Consider the following 24,137-nt stretch of genomic DNA (forward strand, 5'->3'; position numbering starts at 1 on the left):
GGTGCAATGCTGGTGGCACTCACCCTTCTTCTGATAGGAAATGCTCCATGGGTGGAGACAAAATGGGGGAGGGGTTGAGGAGGGTCAGTTGAGGAGGAGTGAGAAATGTCCCTATTTTCATCTGAAGTATGTTGGAGGGTATGGTCTTTAGTGTGTCCATTTTGGACATCACAACTAACAATGGTCAGAGTAAATTTATTGATTGGTGTTTTTCTTTTAAAAAAATTATTATTCTTTGGTAGATTTGCAAAAAGAAAAACACACACCACTAAATAAATGTTAGAAAGTGGCAAGATTAAATGCAGACACACAAAGCATTTTTCGAAAAATCAAAGAAAGCAGCCACTACAAGCTGCCTAAGGGAGGAGCCTGACAGCAGCAGAGAGGCAACGGGATGCTCCCTTGCCACCGCTTGGGACAAGTGCCAGCTCCCCCTCCTTGAGCTTGGCAGCGGCAGCACTGGCAGGGGAAATAGCGACATTTTGGGATCAAATCAGAAGCCAAGATGGCTTTCATAATTCTAGGACTGTCCCTGGAAAACAGGGAGACTTGGAGGATATGAAAGACAAACTAACCAGAATTGCCTCAAAATAATGGTTCGCAAACCCATTTCTTCTTGACTTTCATTGTTTCAAAACATGGTTTGGAGGCAAATCCAGTTACCATTGTTTGTCTGATCTGAATGTTGTGGAAAACTACAGTTGGATTACAAGACAGGTGGAAGTGCATGAGCCCACATGGTGTTCCTGATTGCCAAGAAGTGTTTCGGGCCTCACATTTAGGTAGCCCTTGAGCAGGTTCAGACAAACCTTGGCTTCCCAATCATAGTTTCTTTGGGGGGGGGGGAAGCATGTTTGGATGGCACATGAAGCCAAAGGCTTTCACCTGTTGTTCCCTGAACGAAATGGGAGTGCTTGAGCTGTGATCCATTATGGTTTAAACAAGCCTCCCCTCCCGCACCCTTCAGATATTTTGAACTACAACTCCCATTATCCATGACCATTGACCATGCTGGTTGGGACCAATGGGAGCTGTAGTTCAACAACTTCTGGAGAGCACCAAGTTGGGGAAGTTTTAAACAAATCATACAACTTGACTTAGTATCATATGTGCCAGTTACATGCAAACCAGAAAACGATGGTTTGAGCAAACCATAACCTGCCTGCAAATTAGAATTGGAAACTACCAGTTTGAATGTTGTTTTTCAGTCCAGTGTTGTACAAGCAAACCATGGTATGCCACAAAACCAGAAGTGCAAGAGGAAAACTCATCACGTAAGTGGGGAATGAATGGGACTGAATCAGCACAAGGTTCATTGCATCCTAGCTGAAGAATGGTTGTGCTTGATTAATATTCCAGTAATGTAGTACAAACTTTCAAGATCTATTTTATATCATGCAGCTTTATTTTCATAATAAATAAATGGGTCATACTCAGAGTAGACTCACTGAAATCAATGGACTTACACTAGTCATGTCTTTTGATTTAAGTGGGTCTACTCTGAATTTGACTTGGTTGGTTTCAAACTGACTAAGGTGAAAAGGAAAGAATGATATGTCAGTATCAGTAAACACATTTTGCTAGCTCTGCATATTAATTAAAAATCAAACCCACACAGCAGTTTTTGAACAAAGCTATATGCCATTATGCCACGGGAGATTTGGTTGTTTATGTCATAGAAGGGGGCCAGGAAAAACAAACAGAAAACAATGAAGTATTATTTAGACTCAGAGGAATAAAAACAGTTTAAAAGGACAAGGTCTCTGGAGGACAAGGAAGATGCTCAATTTTGCCAACAGAAAAAGGTTGCCACATTAAGTTAATTATCTCTTGCAGAATCAAGTCATAACACGCTAGTTAACAAAGTCAATTTTAACTGAACACATCTATTTAATAAACCTTAATTAGGGTTTTATACATTAAGAGAATAAATTTTCACTACCTTCACAAATTATAGAGACATGTGAGAATAGATGAGTGCATTCTTTTACATTTAATGACAGTTGTCAAAACCAATTTTAAAATAAGTTACTTTAGTCTTTTGGTGTACATAGGCTCACATGCAAGTAAAAACATGATACATTAGTTGTGCCAGAAGTAACATTGCTCCTTACAAGTGTTAATTTAAAACAGTTTCTTTGCTTGCTAGGATCTATCCCCATTTTTAAAAGAGAAAAATACTATAGCTTAGAGAAAGTGTCAGAATATGGAAAAAAATGTAGTTATGCATGAATGAATGTGGTGGGGTTTTCTGTTTTATTTTATATCAACAATGACTCCTATTCATCTAAACCAAAGTGCTCATGCCATACTAATTTTAAAGCATCAGACAACAGAGTTTGTTAAACAACCTGCACAATTTGTAAAAGGAAAAAGAGGACTCAAATTAGCAACATAAAGAACAGAAGGTTGAGTCTAAGAGCACAGCTGAATGCGGCTATACTGTGCAACATATTGCTGCACAGAAACCTTACAACTTCTTATCTACCTTTAACACAGCCAAAGGGGAGCTCTGACAAATTGGCTGTCCTGAATGTTTCTGTGGCTGTCACTGATATTCAATGAAAGAATAAGCGAAATAGGTAGGTAACAGCAATTCTTGGGTCATTGTTCATTATTTCTCCTACAAAAGAGCAACCTATCAGACGAAAACAGCTAGTGAACATGACAATCAGCTTCATGGTTTCATTCAAGGCAGGCACAGGTTGGCCTCCAACATCTACTTGGGATTAATTATATTTTTAGCACCCAACTGTTAAGCTGATTCCACCCTTCAAAAAAAAGCAGTTTCATTAAAAGGTTTAAGGTTTCATTAAAAGGCAGTTTCATTAAAAGGTTAGATGCTTGCATGTGCACTATTTAAGAATTCGCTTAATTTTTATTTATTCTACCTTGTCCTTCCTCTCACAATATCCCAGGGTGGCTTAGAACAATGATCAAAAGCTAACACTAAAAGCAAATTAATTCACACCCCACAATTGGTATGGATGCCTTCCATTTAGACTTTGTAGGAAGGCTGAGTTTCAGAAAGTGGAAGATTCATAGAATCATAGAGTTGGAAGAGACCACAAGGGCCATCAAGTCCAAACCCCTGCCAAGCAGGAAACACCATCAGAGCACTCCTGACATATGGTTGTCAAGCCTCTGCTTAAAGACCTCCAAAGAAGGAGACTCCACCACACTCCTTTCAGAGCTCTTTAATAATAGTCTCAAACAAAGTTTATGACCTTTTTGAATAATTTATCTTATATATTAGCATATGCTATAACAGTTGCTGTCTTCTTTTCTTTACATCAGAGGAAAAAGATATTTTTAGTATTTTGCTATCTTATTCATTCACTGCCAAGAGAGAACATACGTATGGTGATTTACATAAAGAATTCTATTTGGCAAATAAACACTTTGAAAATTATTATGCTGTCAGATGCATCTATACCCAGATAATACATTTGTCTTTCTCAACTAATATCTGCACCTTTTACACACTTTCCATTAATTAATTTCACTGGAGTTTCTGCGGCAAATTTCCTGATAGATTGCACTCAAAAGTTTCTTTTCTGCAGTTCCTTGCTAAATCATAAAATCAAGGAACTGTACAGCTGGAAGGAATACAAACCTTCATAGAGGTTTTTTTATTTTGCGATAATGATCTAATTTCTGACTTATTTATAGCATTTTTTCCCTCTGTGTGTAGCTTCACCCCCAGTCTCCACTTTTCCAGACTAAATATACCCAAATCTCTCAACCATTCCTCATAAAGGCTTGGTTTCCAGACCCTTGATCATCTTGGCTGCCCTCCCTTCCAGCTTAAATTGCAGCACCCAGAACTGGACACAGTATTCCAGGTAGGGTGTGACCAAGGCAGAATAGAGTAGGGTTTTTACTTCTGTTGATGCATCCTAGAATAATATTAGGGTTTTTTTTTTACTGCTGCAGCACACTGTTGACTCATGTTTGATCCTTTTCAGGTACACTATTAGCAAGTCAGGTGTCCCCCATATTATATTTGTACAGTTGGTTATTCCTGTCTGATGTTTGTTTCAATGGCAATTCTTTTTGTTAGCCTTGGCTCAGTTCTTCAATCTGTTAATGTCACCCCAATTCTGTCTTCTGCGGCATTAGCTACTCCTCCCAATTTCATCATCTGCAAATTTGATGAGCATCGCCTCAATTTCTTTGTCCAAGTCATTTACAAAGATGTTGAACAAAGGGCCTAGGATTGAACCCTGCAGCAAAACCCTAATTGCCACTTTTTTCCAGGATGACGAGAAACCAGAAAGCGAGTACTCTCTGGGTTTGGTCAATCAACCAGCTACAAATTCACCTAACAGCTACCTTGTCCATCCAAAATTTTACCAGCTTCATCGCAAGAATATCAAAAAGTTTCACTGAAATAAAGATACAGATAAAGATGATATCCTTCCTCCAAAAAGCAACCTTGAGCCTTTCACATTTTCAGCTAGTGAGAGATCTGAGAGATGAAAAGAGGTATCTCTAGGAGTTCTGGCTGAGTGCACTGGCAGTCATTGTCTCATTATCAATTTTTAACATCTTCTGCCATCCCTATTTTATCAATCTGTGGTATACTGCAAGCCTTCTGGATAGGATTGTCACACTTCCATGCCCTTTCAAGTGACTAGAACACGGTGTGAAGTGAGAAGCAGTATGTGAAAGACTGGATAAAATTTACTATATGAAGTATATCTTAAGTTTCTGGAATAAATGGTTTAAAAAAGAGACCTACATCAAGTAATTGGTCACTAGCTAATCAGCTGTTGGACTGAAATACTAGATATTGACTGTGACTGTAGAACTGTAGGAAAAGTTGCAGAACTTCAGCAATTAGTTGTGGACCAAGCAAAGTTATTAGATGTGTTTCTGTAGCAGCATTGAAGTGATATGATCTCTCTCTATTTATGGCAAAGCTCCAGGGGGCAACATGCCAGTGGTGGGAAAGGCCAGAGTCAGAAGTGGATGCACAATACAAATAAAGGTTACCTTTGTGCAGCAGATGAGTTTTGACACACACTCTAACACTCCTTGCTATCAATGCAAGATGCATTGTCAGTGTTCAAAGGCATATTCCATACAAAAACACTTAGGGGAATGTGGAAGATGGCAGTTGAGTGTTGTGGCCTGTAGAAAGAGGATGTGGCCTGGGGAGAATCCCAAAGGTCAGACAGAGAAGCCTGGGTTTGGCCCTTGGGCTTGATGTTCCACAGTCATTATTTAGTTCTATGTGAATGAACCTCAATGAGCCTTGACAAACTTCAGGATTACTAGCTCCTCCTTTCCCCTCTCCTCCTCCTGTGCAGCCAGGAGAATGACTTTCACAGAGTTTAGTTTCATTTTTAAAGAATCTTGGGGTAATATTATTTTAAACCAGGCATCCTGGATTTAAACTAACTCCATAGTTTCACAGTAAGGCTGCTTCATGGTTTATGAAGCTGTAAACTACCTAGACTGTTTTAAACCAGGACCCTCAGGTTTGAATGCAATGCTAAGCAGGGATTCTTAAAAGTGAAACTAAACTTGGCAGAATTTCTTTTCCTGGCTGTGTGAGAGAAGGAGGGAAGAAGGAGGAGCATGCAGGTTTGTGGGTTTGCTTTGGCTCCTTGAGAGTTGTCTGCAAAAACCTAAGACCCTGACCATAATCTTTGACTTCAGAAAAATTTCTGATTCTCTAAAGTTACTATTTCTAAAAAACTTTTTAGTATCAATACAGAAGGTAAGTTTGCAGTTGGGAATAATGTTGACAAATGATGTATTTTAGTTGTACATGTTTGCGTTTACCTTGCAACACAAAAATTCAAATGTTTACAACGCATCCTATTTTGTAAAAAGTAGTAAGACTGATCAATCTACTTACTCCTCTTGTAAAATAAACTCAACGTTTTCTGGGGAAAACTGGCCAGTCACAGGATGCCTAAATGTTGTGGTCTGCTGGTTGTGGCTGAAAGGAAAATCAGAATGTAATTTAATACCAAAGCAAGGACAACTCTGAGAAAATTACAACTTTTCCAAAATATTTGCTCTGCCTAGTTGGTGATCTTACAAAGAGATCAGCACTGTTCCGCAGTGCAGCAGGAACATTGAATCCTTTTATCTCTTTTGTCACAGGCTTATTGAATCTATGAGAGATCTACTATCCCATTTAAGTCCAAAATAAGGACATCATTTGTTACATACACTTCTGATATTTAATAGAAACAAGAAAGTGTGTTTCTATCATCACCACCAAATGCTTGCTCCCATATTGAACACCGGTTACAATTTTTTTGTACAGGCAGGAGAATCAGAGTCTTGTCTCAAAAAAATAAACAAACATTCCAAGAGATAAATTCTATACCACACACTAAATGTTATGCTGTACAATCAGTACATAGAAAGTAAACAGCTCTAGCAATAAGAAATGTTGCTGTCAACATTTATTTCCCCAATATAGTTTTGACTTTTACTGAACAAAATTTAAAACTAGCTAAAGCTATTGTACAAATTATGTCCACTGATGAGACTGGTGTGTTATTAACCTATAATGTAATCTCAGGGAAAGTTTGTCAGTGTTCAGTAGTACTGTATAAGACTCTCCTATGCTTTCATAGCCATTCACAATTGGATTCTTCCTACAAAGGTATAACCCTAAAATGATACTTGTGAAGAAGGAATCTCCTAGTCCCTGAGCTGGTATTTTGGCATTTCTTGAACTCTCTGTGGCAGAAAAACTGAAGGGACTTTCAAAAACAATTGGCTTGGCCACTTACTCTTCAAAGAAAAAAATGGTGAACATCACATCAGCTATTTTTAAGCCTTGGGGCATTCCTAAAGTAGGTCTTTGGATTCTGACCATACTGCCTATTTAATAATAATAATAATAATAATAATAATAATAATAGTAATTTATTTATACCCCGCCCATCTGGCTGAGTTTCCCCAGCCACTCTGGGCGACTTCCAATCAAGTGTTAAAAACAATACAGCATTAAATATTAAAAACTTCCCTAAACAGGGCTGCCTTCAGAGGTCTTTTAAAAAGAAGATAGCTGCTTATTTCCTTCACATCTGAAGGGAGGGCATTCCACAGGGCGGGCGCCACTACCGAGAAGGCCTTCTGTCTGGTTCCCTGTAACCTCACTTCTCACAATGAGGGAACCGCCAGAAGGCCCTCGGTGCTGGATCTCAGTGCCCAGGCTGAATGATGGGGGTGGAGACACTCCTTCAGGGATACAGGACCGAGGCCGTTTAGGGCTTTAAAGGTCAGCACCAACACTTTGAATTGTGCTCAGAAACGTACTGGGAGCCAATGCAGATCTGTCTGTGGTCCCGGCGGCCACTCCCAGGCACCAGTCTAGCTGCCGCATTCTGGATTAATTGCAGTTTCCGGGTCACCTTCAAAGATAGCCCCACACAGAGCGCATTGCAGTAGTCCAAGCGGGAGATAACTAGAGCATGCACCACTCTGGCAAGACAGTCCGCAGGCAGGTAGGGTCTCAGCCTGCATACCAGATGGAGCTGGTAGACAGCCGCCCTGGACATGAAGCATGTTTTTTAGACAGCATATGCATGAGCTGTGTGACCTGTATGCAGCCCATGTGCACAAATGGGAACAAACCAGAAGGCCACAGTTAATCATAGCTGTGCAGTATATAATACAGTGGTACCTTGGGATGCGAACGGGATCCGTTCCAGAGCCCCCTTCACATCCCGAACGGAACGCAAGATGTGACGGTGCGGCTGCGCGTGCATGGGTCGCGTTTCGCCGCTTCCGCGCGTGATGTCATTTTGAGCGTCTGCACATGTGCGAGCAGCGAAACCCAGAAGTAACGCACTCCATTACTTCCAGGTTGCCGCGGAGCACAACTCGAACACGCTCAACCTGAAGCACATTCAACTCGAGGTATGACTGTAACCGAGAACTAAGGTCAGTAGTTACTAAACAAGTCAGGTTTAGTAAGCCACCTTTAAATCACAGCTTTATATCCTTGCTGGTTTTGAACAAATTAGCAAGTTCCCTGAGTTAGAACATAACAAGAAGTTCTTCTTGTTCTTCCTGGCTTGTTTCTCCATTCATGCAACAACAAAGAATGTGAGAGTGCACGGCTCATAGAGATCATCTGAATGTATCCAGAGGGTGACAAAATGCATCCAGAAAAGCTATAAGCAAATAGAAGAAGAAATTAAATATTCAAAGTACGCTATGTAGCTAGCAAAACCTGTTCCGTATCTACTGGAAACAACAACAGTAAAATCCCTCCAAATACTAGCAATGGAGATAGTTCCATCTCCTTAAGAGCTATATTTAAACAGTCTCTAACAATAGCTCTTAAATAAAGCACCAAAAATGGCAATCAGTTCTGCCTAAATTCCTTCACTGGTCCTCAAAATATTTCAATTAGCATCCTATTTAATCTGGTTGAAGTACATTCCAGTAAGATACACCTGGCTTTGGAGGTCAGCTGTTGCTCTTTTCACCAGCAAGCGCTATTCAAATTCTGTCCTTTCCCGTTGGTTAATTATTCCTGCATGGCTCAAGGTTAACTGCTAAATACCTTTTTAACAGGACTCAATAGATTGCTGAGTACAGGGAAGAGAAGACTTGCAACTGGCGGCATATTTCCATGTCTGGGCAGGTTAAATCAGACATAACACAAAACATTTTTCTCTCACACATTCCTACACTTCTCTTTTGTCTGTTAATTAGCTTTCCAGATATATATCAAAAAAATTCCCATTTGATTTTTTAAAATGCACATAAAAATATGTAATTAGTGTCATAATTTTGAGATCTTCCATCCCAGGAGTAGGTACTATATTGAAGTTATTAAATCACCAGGAGCACACACAAAATATGTGTTGCAAATCTATGCAAACAGTAATTTATAACGTGTTTATCTATCACAACCAAGCTTCAATTATTCTAAACTATAAACTCAAAATTTACAAGGGCTGGGATCCAATATGCTACTTTAGGCAATTCCATTAGACTGCCTAAATAAGGTACTTGAGATACTTAATCCCTTCTTCTATTTGCTTATAGATCTCCTGAATGCCTGGGAAAAGTGGAAGGTGAAAGGAGTTCTCTTATTCATGAAAGAACTACTCTGGATCCAAGTCATTGTCTTCAGTAATATACACAGCCTGATAATATATTAAATATATGGATAAATTATAGGTATCTTTGACAAAGTACTGGCTACTGTAATATAGTAATAATGTATTGATGAGCAATACTGGATTGATCAGCTGTTTAATTGATCCAGTTGAATGTCTAATCTGATAAACTTGCATATCTGGCTTAATTTTTAGACCTTAAATGATAAATCCCCAGCATCTCCAGGTAGGGCTGAAGAGTACCCTATCTGAAATTCAGGAGAGCTGCTGCCAGTCAGTATACACAATAGTGAGTTAGATGAAGCAATGGATTCTCACCTCAAATTCCCATTAAAGCCACGAGAAAACCAGGAAGATGTATGAAACCAACCCACCTTTTGCACAGGGAGGCCCCACCAAAAACTCCTCCATTCCCTGGCTCTCACCCAGGGTAACAGAACGAAGTGAGTGCCCTGCATGGCATGACCCAAAGAGATGATACCCTTAGAGGTCTCATCCTGCAAAGCTTGCCCTGCTGCTAGGCACTCTGACACCCACAGTGGCATTTCCTATTGTCCCCGAACAAAATGCCAGCCAGAGCCCTCCTAAGGAAGCACCCAGAACTTGCTCAGTTCATTAAATCAAGAGTTAGTGTCACTTCCCCTCATACCCACTCTTGAGCTGTCAGAAAAGTTCCCACTGCACTTAAAGTGCCATTAGTTCTCAGCAGGGCAGATGTTTCAAGACCAAGGGGGGGGGGAATACAAGGGAACAGTCTGCCACCCCAGCTCAGATGCTACAGCCTCTGCTACTCAGCAACAAAGTTGCTGCTGCCACCGTAGGCACCAAAAGAGTTGCAAGCAGTGCCTTTCCCCACCCCCACCCAAACAGTAGCCAGAGCTTTCCCAAGGACTAGCTCAAGTGTTGCTGGCCAGGAAATTAAGGGTTAGTGTCATGTCCCATTCTCCTCTGACTAGCATTTTTTCATGGCTATATGAGAGATGATGCCACTGCAGTAGAAAAAGATGAGGAGAATAACATGCTGCAATGAATAGTCTTCATGCTAGCTATAGCACCATGTTTGATGGAATTGAGCAGAATAAAAAATGGGTGAAATTAAAACTCTTCCCTATACAGTATTGTATTATTTAGCATTTATTTACAGAGAACTCTGCAAATTAGGTAATATTTCAGCATTCTCTTGATTTAAATCATCATCTCACATTACGTGAAGGTTAATTTATCAGACACTGAAGGACGTACTTTGTTTCATATCTACTATAAAAATGAAAAAAAAAAATTGCTATAAACAAAGAACACTGATTACTTTGGTATATGACTCCAGCACTGCTTTGTTTGTAAGAAATATTTTCCACAACACGATAATTCAGCACTTTGATTAACCACCAACAACGTAAAGTCTAGAAATCCAGACTTAAATCAGCAAAACTTTAGGGGAAAAACATCTTCAAGCTAGATCATACCAACAAGTTTTTCTTTCCCAACTGAGAAAAATGATTTCATTGGCTTAAAATTTAAGATAACTTAATGGAGTTCACAGAAGTGAAGTTCCCCTTCTCTCTTCCCTACAGCAGCCCCCCCATGCCCCCTCCACATTCTTACAGAAGGCCTTCCCATTGTCCAAGGAGAATTTTTGAGGAATGCAAGTGACTGTTGGGGAGGGGAAGGGGGAAACATCATTGCCATGACTTTCCCTAGGTTAACTTACGCTAGGATCCAAGTCAGTAAATTTTTGAGTGCACTATACAGCACGTTAACAACAACAACAACAACAACAACAACAACAACAACAACAACAACAACTTATTTATACAACAACAACAACAACAATTTATTTATACCCTGCCCATTTGGCTGGGTTTCCCCAGCCACTCTGGGCAGCTCCCAACAGAGGAGGAGGAAGAAGAAGAAGAAGAAGAAGAAGAAGAAGAAGAAGAAGAAGAAGAAGAAGAAGACGACAAAACAGCAAACATTAAAAACTTCCCTAAACATGTTATCTCAAAGATTTGTCAGTTTATTTTACTTATTTTTTTTCATAAAATTTATACACTGCTTGTTTAAAAAACCCTCAAAGTGGTTTACGAAAGATAAAATAGTAAAATCAAGAAAAATTCCAAACCTTACTTTAAAACATACAAAAGTTAAAGTACTAAAACAGACTGAAATGACCTCAACTTTCTAAGCATCTGGGAAGGCTTTTCTAAACAGGAATGCACCAAAAAGAGCACAGTGAAGGTGCCTGCTTGATCTCAATAGGCAGAGAGTCCAGTTTAGTTCCCAGTCACATCAAAGACATGAGGTGAGGGTTGTCAAAATAGTCACCTTCCTTTTTCATCTTAATCAGCCAGCATTTAATAGTGCATTCCTGTGCATACCGACCTCAGAATAAAGCCTCATTAGTTCAATGGGGCTTATTCCCAGCTAAGCATGTAGAGCAGAGCTTTCCAAACTTTTCATTTTGGTGACACACTTTTAAGACATGCATCATTTTGTGACAGTAATTCAGTTTTACTAGCAAACAGGAGGTTAAACTAACCCCTTTCCAACCCGGGAGGAGCACAGGGAGCATTCACGCAACACACCTACACACTGCAGCCGACGCACTGTTTGGAAAGCACTGATGTAGAAGACTAGGGGTGCTTAGTTTACCATATATTAGCATGGAGAAACAACACCTCATACTAGCATAAGCTTTTATATTTTACTATCCCCATATTTATTTACTTAGACAATTTAAATACCGTTTAACATAAAAGAACAGTTTTCCTGCAGAGGAGGAAACGAGTCCAGAATGAGCTGTCATGGCCCACTTGCTCCACTGGCATGAAGTGGAATCTTTCAGAGGGGTTTCCTGAATGCTGGATGTTAGGTTGTGGGTTGACATAGCAGACGACACAGCGATTTCTCCAAGTAGCTCTATATTTTGTAAGCTGGAATAGAACTGACTGCAAACAGCTCAGCCGGCCTGCTTTTATAGGCAGCCGGCTGTCAACATTGTAGCAACAACAGCCCAGAGTTCCCGCCTAAAATAACTGACGTGGACCTGAGTGAAAACTATCTACAGACCTGAGTGAAAACTATATACAGTATCCCCCTGCTGGCCCAGGGTGAAACTTCACTACATAACACCCCTCCCCACCGAGATAAGGCGTTAGTTACAATCGTAATGGTTTCCTTATATACAGCACTACGCGTAATGGTTCAATTAGGCACAACAGCATATCGGTTACATTTCCCATGCTTAGACCAACAGTGATACATGTCCAACAACATAGTCCTTTAAATAAGTTTGGCGCTTGGGAACTCTGCCAGACCGCCGGGGACTGGTAGCCAAGTCCGGAGGGCCACACAGTTCTTGCTGAGGCTGTGGTGCGACCCTAGGTGGCGTTGGAACCAACTCCCCTGGATCCGCTGCTGTGGGTGGAGCCTCCGCAAGTGGAGTGGTCTGAGTCTGTGGTAAGTCTGGCAGACCCTCTGAAGCGGCTTGGTTCGGCTCCACGCTGGCAGTTTGCAAGGGAGGTGTAGGTGGGGCCTCGCCATCTGTACGTGTCTCTTCTGGAGCCGCAAGCGCAGTTGGGGGCACCTCGGTAGTGTCCAAGTCCCCAACCCTGCGCCTAAGCTGGTCTATGTGCCGTCGCCACAAGCGTCCGTCTTCAAGTGCCACCTGGTACGAGCGAGGTCCAGTGACTCCCACTACTGTGGCTGGCACCCAAGGAATGTCCCCCACATAGTTCCGGGCAAAGACCTGGTTTCCTAGGACAAATGACCGTGGCGCGTTGGCACAGCCTGGGGGTTCAGCCACGGCAAAGTCCGGGTGTAGCCGGTCGAGCGGTGACCTGAGGCAGCGGCCCATAAGCAGTTCAGCAGGACTCCTCCCTGTGGCCGCATGAGGGGTGATATGTTGCATGAACAAGTATTCGGCGACCCGCTCATGCCAGTCTCCCCGGTCCAGGCGCGCCAGTGCCTCTTTTGCCGAGCGCACCATTCTTTCCGCTTGCCCGTTGCTGGGTGGATGAAAGGGTGCCGTTAGGGCATGGCGGATGCCCAGTCCCAAAAGATACCGCTCAAACGTGCCTGACGTGAACTGCGGTCCGTTGTCAGAGACAAGGACATCAGGACACCCATGCGTTGCAAACAGGCCTCGCAGCACCCGGATGACAGCTTCGGTAGTGGTGGAGGGCATCAGGGCGACCTCCAGCCATTTGGAATAGGCGTCCACCACTACCATAAAGGTCCGGCCGTGAAAGGGGCCAGCCAGATCGATGTGCACCCTCGACCAGGGTGTCTTTGGGGTCTCCCAGGTGTGTCCCTTAGTTGCCGGTGGTGCAGGCCTCGACTCTTGGCACGCTTGACAGGCGGACACCCAGGCAGTGATGGCATCGTCCATATTAGGCCACCAGACGTAACACCGAGCCAACGCCTTCATTTTGACAATTCCCGGGTGGCCAACGTGCAGAGCCTCCAGGACGCGCTGACGGAGTCCCTGGGGAATCACGACGCGGTCTCTCCACAGCAGACAGCCGCGATGAGCTGAGAGTTCATGTTGTCTGGTTGCGAAGGGCTGGAACTCCGATGCAAAAGGCCCTTGTGGCCACCCCCTCCACACCCAGTTGAGCACCCGGCTGATGGTGCGATCCTGGGCAGACGCGGAGGCCACAGTGGCAGCCGATACAGGCGCTGCCGGAAGATCCTCAATCAGAAGGAGCGATGAAGCTGGAGCCGGGTCTTCCACAAATGCTGGAAGAGGGCAACGGCTGAGGGCGTCGGCATGACCCATCGATTTCCCCGGGCGATGGATGAGCCGGTAGTGGTAGGCAGCCAGGAAAACAGTCCATCGCAGCATGCGTGGTGAGAGGACCGGTGGAGTTGGACGATCACCGGTGAGGAGGCCCAGGAGTGGCTTGTGGTCAGTGATGAGGTCAAAAGTCCTGCCATAGAGGTATTCATGGAACCTCTTCACTCCAGCCACAAGTGCCAGTGCCTCCTTGTCGAGCTGGCTGTAATTCCGTTCCGTCGGAGATAGCGTCCTGGAAAAGTAGGCGAGCGGTGCTTCTCTTCCGTCTGGAAAACAGTGACTAAGGACAGCACCGATGCCAAAAGGTGAGGCGTCGCAGGCAAGGACCAGCAGCCTGGATTCACTGTACTGTACCAGCACACTGTCTGATGAAAGGAGAGCCTTGACCGCGTTGAAGGCCGCCGTCTCCCAATGACCCCAGGCCCAAGGCGTCTTAGTGCTAAGGAGTCGGTGAAGAGGCTCAGTCACTGTGGCTTTGTGGGGCAGGAACATGTTATAAAAGTTCAGCAGCCCCAGGAACGCCTGCAACTCCGTCTTGTTCTTTGGGGTGGGGGCCTGCTGGATAGCGTGGATCTTGGATGTGGTCGGGTGAAGGCCGGAGGCATCGATAAGATAGCCCAGGAACTCTACCTGTGGAACGGCGATCTGGCACTTCTCCCTCTTTACCTTGAGCCCGGCCTCTTGGAACCTGGTCAGCACGGCACGGAGGCGCTCGAACAGCTGCTGGTGTGAGTCTGCAGACACCAAGACGTCATCAAAATATGGTACCACGCCCGGAAGCCCTTGCAGGAGACGCTCCATAAGGCTTTGGAATATGCCAGGAGCCACACTCACCCCGAACTGCAACCGGCGGCAACGGAATGCCCCCCGGTGGGTGACGATCGTCTGGGCTTCAGCAGTGGCATCATCAACTGGCAGTTGTTGATAGGCTTGGGCAAGGTCCAGCTTAGCGAAGACCTTACCCTCACCCAGGGAATGCAGCAGGTGTTGGACAACAGGAACCGGATAAGCATGCTGCTGAAGTGCCTTGTTGATCGTGCACTTGTAGTCAGCGCAGATTCTCACTGACCCATCTGGCTTGACAGGCGTGACGATGGGGGTTTCCCACTTGGCGTGGTCAACCGGCTCCAAAACTCCTTGGGCGATCAGTTTGTCCAGTTGTTCGTCCACCTTGGCCTTGAGAGCAAAGGGAACCCGGCGTGGCTTTAGCTTGATGGGGGTGACTTGTGGATCAAGGCTAAAGGAGATGGGCGTACCTGTATATTGCCCCAAGGTGCCATCAAAAACCTCGGCAAAGTCTTTGACCAGACCCTCCGTCTCTGCGTTAGAGATGCAGTTGATGCCGGTGACTTCCAGGCCGAGGGCATCAAACCAGTCTAGCCCTAGAAGGCTTGGCCGCTGACCTTCGACCACCACCAACCGGAGCAGGCCCGAAAAATCCTTGAAGGCGATCCGGAACCAGCCAACGCCTACCACGGGAATGTCATTTCCCTGGTAGTCTCTCAGGTGTACGCGGTGAGAGTCGAGTTGCCTTTTGGACACCCTGGGTACCAGTCTTTTGATGGTGCTCCATGACATGATGGACAGGGCAGACCCGGTGTCGATCTCCATGTCACATGGAGCTCCTTCAATGAGCACCGTGACGTTCAGCTTGCGTCGCGTAGGCGAGTCGGTTTGGCCAATCGTGGTTCCAGACGGGCAGCGGCAGTTGGTGAGAGCGAAACAACTTTCCTTGGCAGACTGGAGTGAAGACTTGGACTTGCGAGTCGATGAAGGGGGGGTGTCAGACGGAGCCGATCGGCAGACCTTAGCGATGTGGCCCCTTCTGGAACACTTCCTACAGATGGCGTCTCTGAATCGACACTTGGCACGGGAATGGTTGCCTCCGCAGCCGGCACATTCCGGTTGGCCCTTGGACTTCTGTTGGAACTTCCTGCGCTCCCGCTTTGTCTGGTGCACGTCATCGTCTTCACTGGAGGATGCCTCATCACTGCTGGCCTCTTCATGATGCACCGGAACTGGCTCCCTAGCAAGACGCGGGCTGCTGGACTTGCGGATCTCCTGGGCGGAGCGTTCAGCAGCTTCTGAGGCCACAGCCTCCTCAATGGCTTTCTGTAGCGTGAGGTCTGGCTTGGCGAGGAGACGCCGTTGCAGATGGATGTCCCGGACCCCGCAGACGATTCGATCCATCAGGGCATCGTCTAAGTCTCGGAACTCACAGTGCATTGCAGCCTGTCGCAGGGCGGTGGTGTAGTTGTTGATTGACTCCCCCTCTGCCTGGTTCCGGTGGTAGAACGCATGGTGGGCAGCAATCTTAGACGGCTTTGGTGCGTAGTGGTTGCGGAGCTTCTCTTGGATTGTGTCCCATGGTGTTGCCTGGACTGCTTCAGGCGCAACCAATGCTCGGGCCGTCTCAAACACCTCAGGCCCACAGAGGCTGAGGAATAGGCCCCGCTTCCGATCCTTTGATACTGCTGTCAGCTCGTTGGCTTGGAGGTAGCAGTCGAACCGAGCGAGGTAGGAGTCCCATGATTCAGAGGCTGGTGCAAACGGCGGTAGAGGCACAAGTGAAGCCATGATTCCGATGCCAGCGTGAAGTGCGATGGATGGAACACAGTGCTCTTAGCCAGAACAGTCAGCTCTGAATTGGTTCTGTCCAGTGATTTCGCTCAGTGATTTCGCTCTGTGATTCAGCTCAGTTCAGAGGCTGGCTGCATCTGGCTGTGCTCTGATGTCCATCGATCCCATCCTCGTCGCCAGAGTTAGGTTGTGGGTTGGCATAGCAGACGACACAGCGATTTCTCCAAGTAGCTCTTTATTTTGTAAGCTGGAATAGAACTGACTGCAAACAGCTCAGCCGGCCTGCTTTTATAGGCAGCCGGCTGTCAACATTGTAGCAACAACAGCCCAGAGTTCCCGCCTAAAATAACTGATGTGGACCTGAGTGAAAACTATCTACAGACCTGAGTGAAAACTATATACAGTATCCCCCTGCTGGCCCAGGGTGAAACTTCACTACATAACACTGGAGAACCTGAACCTCACTCACCAGATTCACTTCCAGCCAGCTCCATTGCTGGTCAAGAGCTGGAGTTCTTTTTCCAACCATCCAGGGAGCAATGAAAGGTACACATAGGGCCTTATAATTTACATTCCCTCCCCTCTGCAGAAAAGCAAGTCCAAAGTAAGTCCAAAAGTTTGCTTTACAAGAAAAAGTAATCAGCTTTTCTGTTAGTTTTTCTCAGTTAAAAGAATGGGATCAAGAAGATTCATGAGCTTTGCAGATCTAGTTATCAATTGGACTTTTCCTGCTATGGGGTAACTGCTTGTTTCCAGCTTCCTTGTTCTGAACAACATCTACAAAGGCAAAAATGAAAACCAGTCTCTACCATTCCGCCTGGATCTGGCTTTGCAAAATAGACATTTAACTTATAGAATCCTGTAACTGTACAAGTACATGATATTTCCTTCAGACCACTCTAGGACAAAAACAGTCTGGTTTATTAGCCACATTTCAATATTTCTTTTCCTCACCAATTTTTAAAATGGAATATTTAATAGCAAACAAGTTACAGAAAAGGAAATGAAAGAAAAAATAGTTTTAAAAAGGTAAGTTGTCGTAATTGCCAATAAAGAAGTATAGGTTATAGGTATGTTATTTACATACCAAGAGGGAAAGGATGTATGGGTTTCATGGACTAAATTAAAACAATTCCAATGAGAAGATAGAAAATAACCTTGAACTGTACTAAATCCCCACGCTCTCATAGACTCGTGGTACTTCTTTCATTGTACATTTGCATGCCATATGATTATCCCCTAAGCACAAACCTAATTTTCCATGTTATCACATTATGGGGTTGTCGGTTTAAACCCTCCATGCCTATTCATGCTCAGAAGCTTTGTTGTGCTCATGCTGGTGGCAAACAGGTATCATTGGGGTTTTATATACGGAACTGAGGAAGCCCCCACTCATTGCTTAACAGATTGAAATATATGTATTAAGTAATGATTGTTAAGACCCATGTGAGATGGTGGAAGCTGAAAACTGTTTTCATGAGGTTCTGAATATTTTAAAGGAACCAGCTGTGGGTGCAAGTGTAGGAAGTTAATTAAAACTCAGCTTGATGGGTTAAGTTTTCCAAAGGTAGTATTCTTGTTAGAGCTACAGAGTAGTGCCTTTGTCTATCATAAGGAGCTAATCAAAAGAAATGAAGCAAAGGGAACTCCCTGAAGTTTCTTCACTCTCCTTACTTCAGAGACCTGAAGGAAGTCTTCCTTCTTTCTCTTGAGCTAGCACTAATAATTTTGGGAAGTTAAATTTTCAAAGGAAAAAGTTGCTGTTTCTGGGGAGACAGAAGCAGTTATTGAAAGCCACAAAAATGCTTTCCAGAATGGAAAATTCACAGGATGAAAAGTCACAGCATAGCAAGTGCTTTGTCAAGAAAGGAAACACTGGATAGCACAAAGCACTACCGGTCGCTTACTTTAAAGTGTGGTTATCATAAACTGCCTTGAGTAGGGCAGTTTTACACCAGTGACTATTCCTCTCCCCTGCTGCCCCATCCCAACACCTGAAATTCCTAACTTTCCAGTCCTCTGCCCCAGAAGAATTATGATCATGGTCACTACAATAATATATCTCCTTTTTTGGAAAGCACAGTGTCTGGCGGTTTCTCTGTGGTGTCGATGAGTGCGAAGTCAAAGACTGGGATGGAATTAGTGTCAGTCTACTACAACTGCATTCTGTACATATGTTTTGAAATTATCTATCAGTCATTATAGTCTAGATCTCAACTATTGGTTCAGCACAATGTTGGGGAGTTGTAAAGAGAACATTGTTTGCAAGCAGTTTTCCATGGAAAGTGGATTAAAGCTGGATGGCTCTGCTTTATTTGCCAGGATTATAATGCCATTTTAGTTATTTGTATCACGATTTAAAAAAATAAACCTTAGAATTTGGCTATCAGACCATACTTTCTGGACACTGTGGTTGTTAAATGAGAGAAACTTATTTTCATGGAAGAAATGCAACAAAAGATATATCCCTTACCCTGGATTTGCAAACCAAAACACCATTTACCAAGCACTACACAGAACCACTTAGTTCACAACCAGCCAAGTGTCATATATCAATGTTTTAGTGACTGATTAAATCTCTCTCTCTCTCTCTCTCTCTCTCTCTGTGTGTGTGTGTGTGTGTGCGCGCGCATGAAATGAATGAATGAATGAAGAAAACATTTAAGAAATGAAGGCTATTGGCTTGAAGATGGTTGAGCTCAGTAGTATGGCCAGTTTTTGATTACATCCTCTCTGTGAATGCGAGTATTGCTGCCTAGTTTCAGGCTCTCAGTGAATCATTTCTGGCTCTATAGTCTCCTCTTGTGATGTTTTTGTCTTTTGCTTTTTGCCTTTTAGATGGTGCCCATTGCTTCTGTTGCAACCAACAACCTAAAATAGGGCAGGCTCTACCGCCACAGAAGTGTTATCAGTACTGGAATTTCCAGTAGCATATTAGGATAGTATTTTAAGATGAACAACTTGCCTTCAAATACTTGACCATGATGGGTTACTGTTTGCCATATTTCGTGATGGATATCACTCCAGTTGATGCCATAAAAGAAGATATAAAGGTAAAGGTAAAGGTACCCCTGCCCGTACGGGCCAGTCTTGACAGACTCTGGGGTTGTGCGCCCATCTCACTTAAGAGGCCAGGGGCCAGCGCTGTCCAGAGACACTTCCGGGTCACGTGGCCAGCGTGACATCGCTGCTCTGGCCAGAGCCAGAGCCAGAGCCGCACACGGAAACGCCGTTTACCTTCCCGCTGGTAAGCGGTCCCTATTTATCTACTTGCACCCGGAGGTGCTTTCGAACTGCTAGGTTGGCAGGTGCTGGGACCGAGCAGCGGGAGCACACCCCGCCGCAGGGATTCGAACCGCCGACCTTTCGATCGGCAAGCCCTAGGCGCTGAGGCTTTAACCCACAGCGCCACCTGCGTCCCTAAAAGAAGATATACAATACAGTAATTGTAAGGTTTTCTATTTATTAGTATAAAACAATTGAACCTGGCATTGACAGACACTTATCAAACTGGCAGGTGGTTTCTATCAGCACCAGTTGGGAATAAACTGTGGTATTTTAAAAGTTATTTATTGAGCATACTTTGCACTGTCAGCTATATTATGCCAGTTTTTGTCATCTTCAGTATCAAGCAGTGATAGGGAAGCTTGATAATATACCAGACAAACAAATTTAAGCTCAACTATAAATATAGCCCATGAGCTGGAAGGCTTCTGTACTAGTCAGGGGGCAAAAGCTCATCATGTGTTTTTTTGTGAACTCCATATGTTTAGTAGTGGAAAATAGCTGATAGCCTTGCATAACTCTCTGCCTTCTCTGTGTTTTCAACTATAGCCCTAAATTTACTAGAATTATACAATTGTGTCAGGAAGTCTTTATATTAATTGCCTATTAATCTTTATTGGTTTAGTAAGACTATTCAAATTAAATATACTTAATTATACTCAATTAAGATAGTCAAATGCCTTTCAGATATATTCTTCTGACTGCAATCACTTCTAATAACAGCTTAAATGTCATAAACATTCTTAACGAAAGTAAAGGTAGCCCATCGTTTTGACATACTAAGAGTTTTGATGCATATATATGCATATTCTTAATTCAATAAGTCTTACATGTTTTCATGAACCTATTAGTGCCTGTGTTAAAACTGCAGGAAACTTTTATTGTGAATGCAGAAGAAGATATAAATCATCACAGCAAGATTAAGGCATGTGCAGCCTGGATGGTCTGATATCCTGATTTGTTAACTAACTCTTATTTGCAGAAACCACAGTCTCTCATATTCAGATTAAACAGAAAATGAATTTGTTTTAAACAGTGAACAGATCTTTCACATGCAGGTAAGTCCTTCTCTTAACAAACCATGCAATTAGTGAGCTGGTTCATAGGAACAGGGGAGAACCTCAGTGAAGCTCCCCCACTCCTGCACAGCTGGGAGAATAACTTCTTAGTGTTTGCTTTCAGATTCACAGAACACTAGCCTATAAATATTTATAATCCAGAAATTATGGATCCAAAATAAAAAATAAATAGAAGCTGAGTTGTTGTGTGAAACTTCACCTAAGAGGCAGAATGGCAATGCTTGCTTGTTTTTCCAATTTGTGAAATAGAAACACTACAAATGTATATGAAATACAAAGGGTCTTTGCTTCTTTACCTTGATCATTTAAAAAAAAAAATGCATTGATTACAATTTGGTACAGTTTTCAAGTGCCAGATGTGACCAATGGGCAACCGGATGGCCCTGATGCAGATCATGCAACACTAATGACAATTTCTTATATTGTATTTGCACTTATCTAACATTGTTGTCCTAATGGCCTTTCCAGAAAAAGTATGTATACTTGAGAGCACGAGTACTGAAAACATAGAGCACTGAACTCTAAACAAAATTAAGTTTCACTAAATAGTCTTTCAAATATATTCTAGAAATATCAAGTAAATTCTACACTTGAAAAAGTTCCTGAACATTAACATTTCCTAAAATTAGCAGATGTTTAAATTCATGTGCACTCTGATCACGCTTTAGTAGAAATATTCATCATGTTCACTGAATACAATTAACATATCACAGTTTAATCCTATATATATTTGTAAAATACTCAAACTCAACAATGAGATTAAAGAAAAAAGAAAAGAAAACCACTATGCACGAGTCATTAGCTATGAATTACAACTTCAATAAGCACCAAAGGTGGAAAAGTTGATAGAAATCAGTTCTGTTAGAAAGGTGAATGATCTATAAATTAGCTGTCCTCTTATACTGGAAGACCAGCTAATCTCTATGACCCTGTTTGGACAGTTATATGTCAGTTTATTAAAATGAAGCCTCCATTAGATAGCTCAGTTAGTAGAGAATGAGACTTTTAATCTCAGGGCTCTGGGTTTGAAGTTGATATTTTCATGTAGCCATGAAAGAATAACTTAGAAAAGACATGGCTGATTAAAACAAGGAGTTGCACTTTACTTGAATAGAATTTTTACAAATTACAAATGATAGTAATAAATTTCATTTTATTTAAACAGAAAATTGTTTCAAGGAAATTGATTTTAAGCAATATCTTACATGTCATCTCCATATCAGAAGGAAGGCTGACAAAAGAAATCCTAATCCTTGAAGAGGCTGCATGGGATATCATACTAAGACTGCAGGCTCAAATCCCCACTTGGCAATGAAACTCAGTGGGTGACCTTGGGCCAGTCGCTCTTTCTCAGAGTTGCTGTTTGAATAAAACCAGCAGGAAAAAGCACTATGCTTCAAGCTCCTTGGAGGAAAGGTAGGATATAAATTTAATAGATCAAATCCAAGTTAAGATACACATCTAGTATGTCCTTAGAATGGAAAATCCCATAGTTCAAGAGAAAGTTGAGGCTGAATTCCCATATGGTTTATGAGGACATAAGATGCTGGACTTGATAGACCTGTGGTCTAATTCAGCAGGGTTCTTGTGATGTCCCATAAAGCAAAATGTTTAGATGAACAGCTGGAGGAGACTCCTGAGAGTCCTGTGGACTGCAAGAAGATCAAACCTATCCATCCTTAAGGAAATCAGCCCTGAGTGCTCACTGGAAGGACAGATCCTGAAGCTGAGACTCCAATACTTTGGCCACCTCATGAGGAGAGAAGACTCCCTGGAAAAGACCCTGATTTTGGGAAAGATGGAGGGCACAAGGAGAAGGGGACGACAGAGGACGAGATGGATGGACAGTGTTCTCGAAGCTATGAACATGAGTTTGACCAAACTGCAGGAGGGAGTGGAAGACAGGAGTGCCTGGCGTGCTCTGGTCTATGGGGTCACGAAGAGTAAACGACTAAACGACTAAACAACAACAACAAGCATGTTAGGAAGCAATTGCATAAAAGCTTAAAATGTTATCATGCTGATCACAGCAAATTAACAACAAAATCTCACATATTTCAGTACTGTATACAAATAAGCAAATTTAAATGATATTTTAAAGTGCCCATTATACAGAAGTCTACAATTTTATTCTGCAAACTATTCTCAATGAAGTTTTAATTATTCTCATTAGCACTTACTTATTTTTATATTGCCGCTCAAATATCACCATGGCAACACAAAAATCTTCTCATGATCAAAAAGGCAATGGACATTTCGCTTACTGCCATCCATTCTGCAATTTGAATGAAAACGTTTGAACAAAAGTTTGCCAAAAATGAAGAGGCAGTAAATACTAATTAATATTTAAAAAGTAAAGCTGTACTCTTCCTAATAGCTTTATTCTTTGCAACTTTTAAGAAATTTGTATCTAATACTACTGTGGATATGATCTGCTGGCTGTTAACATCTGAGGGACAAACTAGACATTGTCCTCATTTACATGCAATGCCAAGCTAAATCACAGCTTAGTGCAAGTGAACAAATGTGTGGACTCCCCAAAAGGATATTGTGGCCTCTTTGCTTCTCCCCATTTTGCTGCTGTGCTGCGATGAGCTAAGGCTTTGTTTGGCTTAGCATGTTGTCCAAACTTTCAGTCACTGTTTAGCTCTCCCACACAAAACACAAGCTGTAAAACATAGGAAAAAACTTGCCTGAAGAGAGCTAAATCATGATTCTGAGTTTGGACAGCTCACCAAGCAAAACCATGGTTTAAGCTCATGCAGCGCTTTCTAGTGATCTCATCTCATCAACTGGTACATGGGCTCCTACCTCTCCACTTGAAAAGGAAGGTTTGGCATCTCAGCATTATGTCCAAGGCCACATTGCAGCCATGTCAGCCAGATGACAACTACTGTAACATGACACAACCCAAATTCCATGAACTACATTTCCAAGGACTCCTGGCTGCTGGGATGCTGTTGAGGGCCTATGCAGTAAATTCTGTTGCTGTACTAACAGTATCTATTGCCACATAAATACAAATTTATATAAATGTGTAAACATGTTTGTTGTGTTTGCCATAAACCATATTACATCTTCTAAGGAGGCATCTGTTTGAAGTATCAAACTAAACAACCATGAAACTAGTCCCATGAGCCAAGGTGGCTTTAGACCTCACTGTCAGCATCCAGCCCCATGCTGCATGCAATTTGGTTGTTCATTAAAAAAAAAAAGCCATATCTCACAGATAAATATGCCGTGTCAGTAACAGGCTCTTTGTCTTGCCATGTTCAGGAAGTCAACTGGAAT

At 42.9% G+C, this 24,137-nt stretch overlaps 1 protein-coding gene across 12 annotated transcripts in view; it reads right to left on the reverse strand.

Annotated features, from left to right (window-relative positions):
• Positions 1-24,137, reverse strand: part of PLEKHA7 (pleckstrin homology domain containing A7) — a 173,086-nt gene that overhangs the window by 71,590 nt on the left and 77,359 nt on the right. For 10 of the 12 annotated variants that reach the window (XM_079965751.1, XM_079965754.1, XM_079965750.1 and 7 more), the window contains one exon: positions 5,870-5,953. The exons of the other annotated variants lie outside the window; for them this stretch is intronic. In XM_079965751.1, coding sequence (XP_079821877.1) covers positions 5,870-5,953 — 84 coding nt within the window. The remainder of the gene's footprint in view (positions 1-5,869; positions 5,954-24,137) is intronic. 12 annotated transcript variants of the gene reach the window in all.

The sequence above is a fragment of the Podarcis cretensis genome (genome assembly GCF_951804945.1).
Source record: "Podarcis cretensis genome assembly, chromosome: 1".
In the NCBI taxonomy this organism is placed as follows: domain Eukaryota; kingdom Metazoa; phylum Chordata; class Lepidosauria; order Squamata; family Lacertidae; genus Podarcis; species Podarcis cretensis.